At 38.5% G+C, this 13,207-nt stretch overlaps 1 protein-coding gene across 1 annotated transcript in view; it reads left to right on the top strand.

Moving 5' to 3' along the window:
- Positions 1-13,207, top strand: part of limk1a (LIM domain kinase 1a) — an 83,930-nt gene that overhangs the window by 2,227 nt on the left and 68,496 nt on the right. Inside the window, exon 2 of the mRNA XM_041806541.1 lies at positions 6,405-6,504. Within this exon, the coding sequence (XP_041662475.1) occupies positions 6,405-6,504 (100 nt within the window). The remainder of the gene's footprint in view (positions 1-6,404; positions 6,505-13,207) is intronic.

The raw sequence follows: 13,207 nt of genomic DNA, 5'->3' as shown, positions 1-13,207 counted from the left end.
GGATTTTTGTTGTTGGTTTTATGGAGTCATGATAACATAATGCAGGGTTTCCTCCAGGATTTTTTGAAACTGTGGGGGAGGGCATAGCCCCCCCCCCAAACACCAGAAATTTACAGTAACATTGCCACAACTTTTAAACTAATAAATAAAAAACATTGGGGTCCCTCCCTTAATTAAAAACTGAACATGGATATTCCAAAGCTGTCAAAATAATGATAGAGTTTAAATGCCTATATTCTTAAAACTAAAAGAAAACTACATTCATTTATTTATTTATTTATCCATTTATTTATCAGGGACAATATATAAGCATTGCTGCATTTGATTATAGTGCAACCAATGCAATGTATAAAAGCCATCTAGCCATGGCTAATTTGCAGTCCTTGTCCCTGGTTAGGCTTTTGAGAAATAACACATATGATACAACAGAATAAAATGGACATAAAAGACTAACAATGGCAGTAGACATAAATGAACAACCACAAAAAATGCATAAAAACAGCAGCAGCAAGACAAACATAAACATGCAGCCACATACATAAAAGCTAACAGTAAGCCAGACATAAATATGCAGATGAATGACAATGACTAAAATGACAGTTAAGTTCTGTTAAAGTAAATATATGTTGTTTTTGAAAAGAGAAAAACTCAATGATGTTCTTTGTTCTTCTTTTAATGTAGAAATGTCATCAAGTTCTGATAAAACTGGCGCTTAAGCAGCATCCACGCTAATATCCTCTGCCATTATTGCACCGGCCTCCTGTTGCTGTTCGCTTACGTCATGACTCTGTCACGTCCAAAAGTTACTGCCCCTCGACACTGATTGATCTTGTCACTTTATAAACGGTTCAGATGGGAGCTTTAGCAAAGATGGATTCGCCAGTGAGAAACACGGAAACAGGCATATCCATCTGCTTTGCAAGATTTGGTTTGACTGTCATGTTCAAAGAGGACAACATGCGCTTTTAGGTACTGCAAGTGGCGTCTGATCAAAAGTTTTATTCTGGAGTGCATTGTGAGTTTATGATCTTAGGCATTATATAAACCGACACACACCCCAAAATTTAAAAAATGAAAGTGTGAACTCAGCTGTGATGCTAATGGAGAGTAATGCAGGAGCAGTGAAATGGTCTAACTGCAGATCTAGTCCTGCTAAGATCAGACACACATTTGCAAACAGTTGAAGTGTCGCCAAGTTTATGTTTGTTGTTGTTTTGCATCCCAGTGTATTAATGCGTCATCATCCCCTGTACAGCATGTGAAAGCTGTATGATGTGTTTTCAGGCAAATGAGCTGTAAAGACAGTGAACTGTGCTGAAAGTATCCTGATGTCTGCTGACCGCTGCCGCCTCCTTGTCGTTTCCAAAGAACTGTTCAACATCAGCAGGAAACAGACTAATGCACACAAACACAGAAATAATGCTCGGGCTTTAGGACATCTCAGAATGAGTTGCTCCAATTCTGCAAACAGCTTTTTCCTGAAACTAATCATTATGAACATTTTTTCTCATCAGAAATGGTTGTAATCTCAAGAAAGCATTCCTTGTCATACAGCTGAAGTCAGAAGAGAATGTTTTCCTCTGAAGAGCAAAGTTTGCCATTAGAAATAAGAAATAAGTGTTTTAACTGCTGTTGGTTCCAAGCCTGATTAAATTTAATACAGTTTAAATGAAATTCATGTTTTGTGCGCTAAATTTGAAAGCAGGATTCTTCCACTTTCAGCGTTGTTGGATCTGCTCACTTTTTGAGAAACCTTTATTCTCAAAAAGGGATATCATAAGTTGATTCTATAAATAGATTTAACAGATTGCCAGTATGGTAGGTGATTAGGTGAACTGCACAAGGCACATCAGGATCAAGCCAGAGTCTCAGCATATTCATATTCATGCAGCATAGACTATTACATGTTACAGCATCTTTATTTTTTGAATAGTTGTAGTAACAACATGGTTGTGCAAATTCCTAAGGAACACATAAACTACCTCAAGGCACACTACTTGGGAACCACTGCCATAGAGCAATGGTTCTCAACAGGTTTTGCATCAGGACCCACCACCACCTCATTTTGGACAAATCACAACCCAAATTTCTTAGATTTTTCAGTCACTACCAGATATTTTTAAAGGAAATGTTGAAGTTTGGACTTAAGATGGAACAAAAGATGTAACACAACAAGGAGAAGGAGACATTTCCTTGAAAATAAAAACACATCATAAACTTTTTGCAACATTCTTTTCCAGGACCACATCTGTGACCCACTGAAAATTGCTTTGTGACCCTATTTTGGGTCCCAACCCACCAGCTGAGAATAGGCTACCCACTTCTAATCCCACTTTAATAAACGTCATTTAGTAGTATCTATGCTGCATTTTTTTCTAGGATGTGGAAAACATGACACACCCTAATTGGCTAGCATTTTTTATTGCATGGTCGGGTAGAATATCAAGACAAGCCAGTCAGAGGCAGGGTGGGTCATACTTTGTAGTTCTCTGGGATTTCTAATGAAGGGGACGGAGCTGGCTTTGCTACTGTCTTATCAGCTTGCTTCCCTCTTCATAGCTTTATGTTGATCCTCACTATCTGAGGTCAAGCAGCAGAAGTTAGTGGTCAGTATGAAAATACAAAAGGCCTGCTTTTAGGTGTACTAAATGGTTCAAAGAAAACTCCCACACACTGTCAAACATGCAAAAAAGAGGGGTATTTATTTGCAACGTTTCAGTAGACATTCATCAGGCATAAAGAAAGGATGGATTGCACAACTTGCGTTCGTTTGACTTTTTGCAGGTTGTTGTTCCCAAAGTCCGGACTGAGCTTGGAAAGAAGGCTTTTAGGTTCTCTGCTCCTTTTTGCATGGAACAATCTGCAGATTGAATTTAAACTGCAGAAATTCGTGTCTGAATGTTTTCAAATCTTTTTTGAAAACTCTTGAAATGAAACTTTCTGTATGCCACTGTTTTAGCTGATGTTTTATTATTACTGTACCTGTTGCTTATCATGAACTGTGTGAGTTTGAGTGTGTTTGATTTTGAAACTGTATTACTGCCATTCTTGGCTAGGTCTCCCTTAAAAAAGAGATTTTTCATCTCAATGGGACTAGCCTGGTTAAATAAAGGCTCTGCAAGGCTCTGAGGCAAGGTGTACTAAATAAGCAAGAGCAGTGTACAACAAAGGTCATTTATTCTTTCCTGGATGGGTTGCTAAAAACTAGGGGTCAACTGATAATTGGTCTGGCCAATTATTGATGTCGATAATTGTCTTTTGGCTAATTTTCAGTATCTGCAGTTAATTTTACAGATAATTAATACAATTAATTAATAAAAAGTGTGTTACTTTGGCTCCACTGCAAGGTGTGTTTTCCCCTTGTCTTAATTTTTAATCTCCAAAGTCTCACAAAATGTCCTGCATACAACTCAGTCTGATTGGTTGGAAGTCACATGAGTACTGGCCAATCACCTCTTAAGCCTGAGTGCCACTGACACAGGGAGCATGGAATCCTGTTTTCCTTCCTACTACTTTGTTGCCTCTTGCTCATGCTAATGGAGCTAAATTGTTTATTTTCCTTCGTTTTTCTTGATCGTGCAGTTTTACTTTTGCCATATTAGGTACATAAATCATAATAAATGTATATCAGTTTTAAATCTCGGTTATCAATCTTATGAATTACAAATAATCAGTATTGGTATCAGACCTGAAAATACAATATTGATTGACCCCTACTAAATATATATGGGGCAATAAATTAAGACCATACCCATTACACCACTGAGACAACAAATTCATTGGTCAGGCTCTAGCATGGCAAGAAGGAGGTGTTTTATTGAACAGACCTCTCTGAAAATATAAAGCTGCTACTGCCTCCTGGTCTCTTTATGATGACGCTCTCACACATCTTAAGTCATAACTCAATGAATAACTTACATCATGTGATGTCTAGTTCATTAGGCCTTAGCCCCTGGAAGTGATCCTTTGAAAAATGTATTTATTACCCATTTTAGTTGATCAGTTTAATTTTCTGCACTTTGTATTGAGTAGGATTTATTTACAATTTTCTGTAATATTAAAAAGATGTATTTTATGTACTTTGTCCGTTGCTATGTGAGAGTTTTATGTCTTGTGTCAGCTCCATATGGGACTACAGATGGAATTAGCAACTTGTTAAATCTGATGCAACCAGTTTTTTCATTTCCAAGTGTATATACACTATATTGCCAAAAGTATTTACTCACCCATCCAAATAATTGAAATCAGGTGTTCCAATCACTTCTATGGCCACAGGTGTATAAAATCAAGCACCTCGGCATGCAGACTATTTCTACAAACATTTTTGAAAGAATGGGTCGCTCTCAGGAGCTCAGTGAATTCCAGCGTGGTACTGTGATAGGATGCCACCTGCGCAACAAGTCCAGTCATGAAATTTCCTCACTCCTAAATATTCCACAGTCAACTGTCAGTGGTATTATAACAAAGTGGAAGTGACTGGGAACAACAGCAACTCAGCCACGAAGTGGTAGGCCATATAAAATGACGGAGCAGGGTCAGTGGATGCTGAGGTGGATACTGTGCAGAGGTCGCCAACTTTCTGCAGAGTCAATCACTACAGACCTCCAAACTTCATGTGGCCTTCAGATTAGCTCAAGAACAGTGTGTAGAGAGCTTCATGGGTTTCCATGGCTGGCCAGCTGCATCCCAGCCGTACATCACCAAGTGCATTGCAGAGCTTCGGATGCAGTGGTGTAAAGCATGCTGCCACTGGACTCTACAGCAGTGGAGACGCATTCTCTGGAGTGACGAATCGTGCTTCTCCATCTGGCAATCTGATGGATGAGTCTGGGTTTGGTGGTTGCCAGGAGAACAGTACTTGTCTGACTGCATTGTGCCAAGTGTGAAGTTTGGTGGAGTGGAAATTATGGTGTGGGGTTGTTTTTCAGGAGCTGGGCTTGGCCCCTTAGTTCCAGTGAAAGGAACTCTGAATGCTTCAGCATACCAAGAGATTTTGGACAATTCCATGCTGCCAACTTTGTGGGAACAGTTTGGGGATGGCCCTTTCCTGTTCCAACATGACTGTGCACCAGTGCATCTCATCCATGTTCATAAAGACATGGATGAGAGGTTCTGGTGTGGATGAATTTGACTGGCCTGCACAGAGTCCTGACCTCAACCTGATAGAACACCTTTGGGATGGATTAGAGTGGAGACTGAGAGCCAGGCCTTCTCGTTCAACATCAGTGTGTGACCTCACAAATGCGCTTGTAGAAGAATGGTCAAAAATTCACATAAACACACACCTAAACCTTGTTGTAAGCCTTCCCAGAAGAGTTGAAGCTGTTATAGCTGCAAAGGATGGACCGACTTCTTAATAAACCCTATGGATTGAGAATGGGATGTCACCTAAGTTCATATGCAAGTCCAGGCAGGTGAGCCAATACTTTTGGCAATATAGTGTATGAATGATCATTGTCATCACAAACACTCCTTTGACAAAAAATGATCTAAACTAAACAAGAAACTAATTTTTTTTTGTGTATTCCAAAAGTGCTTTAAATTTTGCAACTTAATCTTTGAAACAATAAAGTCTGAAGAAATTAACAGTTTATTATTTTGGTTTGTGTTGGTTTTGTCACCCCCTGTGGACAAAGTGATACCTCTTACCTCTTTGCTAAGCTTGTCCCTTAATTTTTTTCTTTTTAAGGGAAAACATCTTTGGCTTTCGTAATAGTCAATTATATCACTTACTGTGAATAAAAAATGTCTGTTTCAGCTGGATGCTGTGAATCTCTTTGTCTCACCCTAATGTTAAAGTCAGAGAGAATTAAAGAAATATTCAGCCTTTCTATTGAAGACCTTGATGGCTTAAGTGGGTACAAAAAGGACATCAGTATTAATCTCAGTCTGCTCCATTTCCTTCTTAAAACTTCTCACACAGGCAAAAAATGTCAATATTGCTTGGTTGAAAAAATGTTCTAATATTCTAAAGTGAAACTTAAAAAACAGATGTTTAAAAAGTTTTAATAGATATAAATAATAATTGGTGGCAAAAATTAAAGGTATTCTTTTAATGAAAGCAACATCCCTGCTGAGCACTACCATCATTAAAACTGCTTGTTTGTCTCTGTGTCACCAACACACTTGGAGCAGTGACGCGTTCTGATCTCCACGATCCTCACAGACTGTCTGTGTCTGTCTGTCTGTATTTGTCTGCAGCTTCAGTGCGTGCCATTAGCAGCAGTGTGCATTTGCATTGGAGGCGATGTAGGTGCAAAGACACAAGTCAGATGCAAACACACATCAGTAATTATGACATGTCATCAAAGCTCTCTTATTGAAGTCTCTGCATACTGAGCTGTAAAATGTCACATATCAGTTTACCCTTTGACCGCGTGTGTGTATGTGTCTTGTTTTTTCAGCTGGAGGAAGTTTGCCCGTCTGTGCGGGATGCAAACAGAGGATCTATGATGAGCAGTACCTGCAGGCCCTCAACACAGACTGGCACACCGTCTGCTTCAGGTAACACAGAGTCACTGCTCAAAGGGGGTTCACAAACATCGCGAGTCGACATGTTTAGAGAGACTGTCTCTATAGTTCATCCTCTCTTTACTGACATCTTTCCACCACCAGCAACCATTCAAGGGCACAATGAACACTGTAATTATTAGAGAGAGATTCTAAGTATTAAAATGAATGTCGTCCATCTTACAATGTAACAATGCCATTTAGCAGACACTTTTATTCAGAGCGAGGTATGTCAGACAGGTAGACAGGTGTTGCAGGAGTTAAAGACCTTGTTCAAAGGCTCAAACTAGATATTGATTATGCACTGACTGGGATTGGAACCAATGAACTCCCAAAATAAAGTCAGTGGTGTAACCCACTGAGCTATCCAGTCTATTTTTAGGCTGCTAATCTGTATGAGTTTGTGTGATTAGTGTGTTAATTGAGAAAATAATCAGCAGATTAGTAAAGAAAGAAACTGACCATGTTTCACTGCCTTCTCCTGTTCTGTTTTCTTTGTGTGTGACTTCCAGCTCACTTGCCCAAACACAGCACTGCTAGCATGTTATTTATTTTTTTTAACCATCTTAAAGTTTTAAACTTTTTTATTCAACATTTTAATGCACAGTAGCATGAATAGAAATGCCATCCTCTTTCCCTCCTTCTTTTTTTCTTTCTCATGCTATTTTGCTATTTGTGGCTAACTCCATACTGAACTAAGGTGGTTGATTATGTGCTGTATTAGTTTTTCTTGTCTCAAATCTAGGTCTGGTTAAGAACTGCTGGATACCACTAGTCCAGGTTTTTCTTTCTGTTTCAGTCATTTTTGATTGAACTCATGATCAGGCACCATAGAAGATGAACAAAGCCATAAGCAGAAGCATCTCAGTGGTTTTGAACAAACTGTTGCTTGTTTGCATTACACTTCAGTCCTTATTTAGTCTTGCAGCATCCTGTATTACTGGGTCCTATGGCAGCCTTTACAGCCGCAGAAACGAAGGCTCATTGAGACATCATAGTTGAGTTTCTCTCTAACCTGAACAGCCTGAATCTACGTAAACTTAAAAAATAAAGGAAATAAGGAAATGTGTTTTTGATAGATTATTTCTTTGTTGTAACAATTCTTCTCAGGAATAAATCTCATACTGTTGAAAGGCCTGTTTATTTACATTTTAAATTGGGCCAAATTTATAAGGAACAGGCATTTGTGGGATGAGCAGCAGAGCTGAGTATGTGGGTTGCGCCACAAAATTTGCTAAATCTTCCCTGCCATTGCCAAACTGCTTATTCCGTCACTGACTTTTGTTTGGTTTCTTTGGTGGATTGGATGATTGAAGTCTGAAGAAACAGACATATTGGCAAATGAATTTATTCATTTAACAAACAGGAGCCTCAGTAGTGTGTGAAAGAACCATACACAGCCACAGCAGCCTTGCACCTCCTCCTTATGCAGGTCACCAGCCTGGTCACACACTTGTGTGGGATGGCATCCCATTCTTCAACTTAGCATTTGTTGCAGTCAGCCAATGTGGTTGTGTTGGTCACTCTGGCATTAACAGCAAGCCCAAGCTGATCCCACAAGTGTTCAATGGGGTTGAGGTCAGGACTGCTGGCAGGCATCCTGGAGGATGTAGTTCAGTCCAAGAGTGTGGAGATATGGGATTGCCAATGGTTGCCGAATCTCATCTCGATATTTCTCTGCATTGAGATTGCCTCAAGTGATAATGAGCCTCATTTTTCCAGTGAGGGAGATGCCGCCCTACACCATCACAATGCCTCCACCAAGCATTGTTACTCTACTGATGCAGCCATCAGCATAGCGTTGTCTGTGTCATCTCCACACTTTGACCCCAAGATCCAACTGCCAATCTGGATTCATCACTGAACATAACACATGCCAATCAGGCACCTGATTGTCAGCACCTGGGGCTACCAGGATCTCAAAACAAGAGCAAAATAATTTGTTTGGCATTGGCAGAGAAGGTTTAGCACATTTTTCATTGACACAACCCACATACTCAGCTCTGCTGCTCATCCTACAAATGCATGTTCCTTACAAACGTGGCACAGGCTTTCCAACTGTAAAAGTTTTATTGCTAAGAAGCATTGTTACAACACAGAAATAATCTACCAAACCAAATTTTCTACTTTTTGTCCAAGTTTATATTTTTAAATGACCTATAGTTCTGAGGTTATTCAAGATACTTGTGCCCTACTTTCAACATACGTGCCTAGTGATGAAATCCTTACATCCCACTGTGCCCCAAAGGTCAACCATGTAGATGCTGGTGGCAAGAAAACACATCACCATGTCTTCAGGTGGTAACGACCCTTCACTGACTTATTGTCCAGTTGGTCCTATGACACCTCACCCACCCTCCTTTACGTTAGAACTCACTGTGGGTGTTCTTTACCTTAACTACCACACAGCTGTCAACGTTCAAACAACATCGCCACCTCCAACAGCGCCAGGCTCTATACATGCAAACTCCAGGTAGTGACAGTACTGATACACTCTACCCTAGCCCGTGGCTCCTAATGGCCCCACCAACAAGACAACTAAAAACCAAAATTAAATATGAAAAAAAAACCCAGCAAAGGGAAATTAAGAAAAAATAGATAAACAAAAATCTGAAGAGAAGAGAAGAACAGAGAAGTTGAGTGGTTGAAGTAAACAGAAGATTCTTGTGCCCTACTAAGAGCATAACGGAGCATTTAATTATATTTTAGCATTAAACCTGCTGCTCACACCTTGGCCAACATCTCCACAGTGGTCAGTGTGTTCGGTTTTACTTTACGGAGGTTTTGTTTAGAGAAGAATCAGCTGGTGTGTGTTTCAGTCAAAGGAAGGTTTCTCTTTACATGAGCTGCTCATGTTAAGAGAAACCAGAGGCTTCAGGAGTTCACATCTGAAGCATCAAACTGATATAAAAGATGAATTTTATAGTGAAAACTGTGTTAACATGGTGATTTTGTTTCCTCTGTGTTGTGTTGTTGTGCTACAGCAGTGTGTGGGCAGTGAGATCTCATGTGCCTCTATGTGATGAAAATCACGTTATTTAGATTTCAACCTTTATTTGAGTCTTAATTGTTTTTTTCTGAGATGGATCAGATTGGAGTAGTATTAACAAGTGTTCAACATATTTGTTGAGTTTCAGCAGCATTAAAAGAAATCAGAGAAATTATTTAAAGTTGTGTGTTTTTTAATCACCATAGCAGCTTCTGAATAAACTTTCACTGCTCTTTTAGACTTTCTTTTCTCCCTAACACAAGCTCAGGCTGACTGTGCTCAAGCTCTGAGTGTAGCTCACTTTCTTCCAAAAAACAGAATCATAGATGAAATACAAAAAAACCCCACATCAAATCAACATTTTCATCCATGAAATTCATGTTCAATAACATTAGAAAGAATTAAAGAATCTTTAAGTTTACTAAATCAAGAAGAGTGCAGTCACCTCAGGTCATGTAACCCAGGGCATCTGAGAACATAATGACAGAGGCTCACAGATGGTTCAGACGTGACACCAATGGCCATCCATGCTTTAAGCACCAATCTGCAATCTGAGACTTCTGCAAGTGCTTCCTCTGAGTGCCATTATTTGTTTTACTACATTCAGTATTCTTAGAAAGTAACTGGAAGCATAAATAACCAAATGAGTACATATTTATTATATACTCTCAATTTCAGCTCCCATGGACCTTTTATCTCTATACTGATCTTGTCCCGTACATTTTCTGACCAAAAAATCTCATCCTATCTCTCACAGTGTGGTGTTACTGGATCCATCCTAGCCTGGCTTTTATGGCTTACTCACAGTTTTGACTCAAGATATTGTTTTCAATAGGAAGTGCACTCTTTAAGAAGTATGTACTTGTCAGTAAACCAGTAATTCTGTTTCATAAATTAATTTCCAATAATGAGAAGAAAAATCTGTTTTTAAGTGGTGATGCCCTCCAACTTCATACTGCAAGGATCCCAGAATGCTTTGCAAAGAGCTTGTGGCATGAAGCTGGAAGGCTCTGCTACCTTTAAACAGCTTTTCTCTCTCATTATGTAAAATTTAACCATGACATGGAAATTCTGGTTGACTGAGTAGTAATTAACCCATTTTATGTTTAGTTTCTATTGAAAAGGCCCCACAATTACAAAAAGTAAGTTAGCCACACCATAAAAAGTAAAATGTTTCACTCACTCTGAATCTTTGCTGAGGAAAATGTAAAGAAAAGTCTGTTTTGGCAGGGTGGCACCTGCTCTGCAGAACAGGAGACAGGTTGATATTCCTTTTTGCTTTTGCAGGACGTACACAGGCATCAGTATTATTTCCTTTTCCATTCGTTCTATAACCAGCCAAAATATTCACACAAGGACTTTGATAAAAACATGTATTTTCATTGTACATCATGTTACATAGAATATTTGTTTGATGGATCAATTTCCTGGACACAGTGGCTAGCATGGAGCTACTAACTCTCAGTATTTGTTGTTTTAAGATGGTATCATGACAGTGCAGCAAAGACATTACCTGATAATTACTCACTAGTGTTAAAAGTGGGACCAAGATAAGCCTGGTGAAGTAACTGACGTTGAAAGTAGGGCAGATTTTACCAGGCTTTTTGCCTTTATTATTAATAGCACACTGTTGTTGTTGTTTCTGCAGCTTTTGTTCCTGATGATCTTATGTAATATATCCTCCTGCTCTCCTCTCTCCTCTGTCTCTCATATTCTTCAATCCAACCTCAATTCTGACTGGTAGTAAATCAAACAGCTGCTTGTCAGGTACTTTTAAGTGAAACACTCAGACTGCTGCTTTTTCACCTTGTTACTGCAAGTCATTACTAAACTAACCAATATTTTATTGGTACCCTTGCCTCTGGTTAGGAAACCCTGCAGTTTAATTGTTATATCAGTAATATTTTAGTGTTTATATATTTAAAAAAAACTGAAGCATGTTCATTTATTTTTAATGTTCTGTCTTAAAGTTATAGCCTGCTGGAAATAAGATCCAAACAGGCTAAATGCAGACTCAAATGTGTCAGCCTTTTTATTCTGCATATGTCCAAACTAGTGCAGAACAATTAAGGAAAATAATCTAGTTGTGATTGTTTTTTTCATATATTGGGATTGCGATTTAATTTGTAATTATTTTGTAAGAATTTGTATGTTTTTAATATAAAACAAACACAAGAAATAAAAAAGATTCCAATGATTACCAACACAATATTAGGTAAATTAAACATAAATTGTTCTTTTCTGTAGGCCAGGCTTATATGTTAGAACGAAATTAGCACAATTCAATATGAATAAATATAAATATGAAGAAATATAAATATTCAATGTGAATTAGATCTTTTATTTAGCTCCCCCAACCACAGTAGTAAAATGGCTTACTTGATGTACTTATAGCCTTGTATCATCATTAGAACTAGGGCTGAACAATTTTGAAAATAATATCTAACTTTGATTATTTTGATTCATGTTGCAGCTGCAGTGTGGAATGATGCATTGAATGCATCATTTATGTCATTCTCTTGATTTAAAAACAAAACATACCAACTATTTTAAAACTAGAAACTGTTCTAATAAATATTGCACCTTCTGCAATTTGAGCATTGCAGAAGACCATATTATGATTTAATCTAAGTTTCCAAAGCCTTAGTCCAGAGTAAGTTGCAACCTTAGTGGTGACTAATAGGAATTCAAATGAATAAATAAATAAACACTGATAAAACATATTGAAACACATTTGACAGCCTAATAAAGAGCGGTGCTTCACAAACATGCCTTGTTCTACCAGCATTTAAAAAAATGCAAAGCAACTGCTCCTCACTGGTCCACTGTGTGGCTAAAAGCTAAAGTCCATGAGCTTTAGCATCACTAAACGCGTCACAACTAACTCCTTGCTTTTAGAAAATTTTACTAACAGTATTGTGAATGGTATTAAAAGGGAAGGTTTATAGGGTATACTCTTGTGAAAAAAGGTCAACATGCCACCATTTAAAGGCATCATTTGTCTTTTTAACCAGAGATTTGGGTTACTCTGTTATGCTATATGCTATATTTATATATAGTACTGGCTAATTTAGCCTTGACCAGTAAAGCCTGATTTACGCCGTAGACGAGATGCCGTCGTTGACCATTCGAAGTTCTGCGTCGAGGGAATGCGTCACTCTGTAATTCACCACCATGTCGCTAGGGGGTGTGGCTGTGTGTGTGTGTGTGTGTGTGTGTGTATGGTTTCACATCCGAATCCTTGTTTATCTTCCAGTCATGGCGACTGAGGTGGAGCGGCTGTGTTTGGAGTTGGAGCTCATCGATATGGTCGAACAAATTCTTTTATTGCAAATGACGCCGTCCACGTGACGCAGAAGCATAAATCACACTTAAGAGGATTAAGCTGCAGAGGTCTAGTAAAAATCACTTTGTTCTTACCGAATTAAACATTTTTTGTTTTGTTTTCCTTTTTTAAACTATTAGTTTGGCTAAACTTATGCAGACTTAAGGAAATTTATCAATACAGCCAAGCTAATGTTAGCCATGCTAGTATGTAGGGATGCACGATATTATCGGCAGTATATTGGTATTGGCTGATAATAGCTTTTACTCATTGAATGCCAGCCCTATACGTATTTATACGTCAATGGCACTCAATGAGTTAAAAAGTTAACTATTGGAATTGGCCGATAATAAGATTACGCCGATCTGTGTGGCCAATAATGT

The sequence above is a fragment of the Cheilinus undulatus genome, linkage group 2, assembly GCF_018320785.1.
Source record: "Cheilinus undulatus linkage group 2, ASM1832078v1, whole genome shotgun sequence".
NCBI lineage: Eukaryota > Metazoa > Chordata > Actinopteri > Labriformes > Labridae > Cheilinus > Cheilinus undulatus.
Note: the sequence above shows the minus strand (reverse complement) of the source record. Positions and strands in the feature narration are given on the sequence as shown.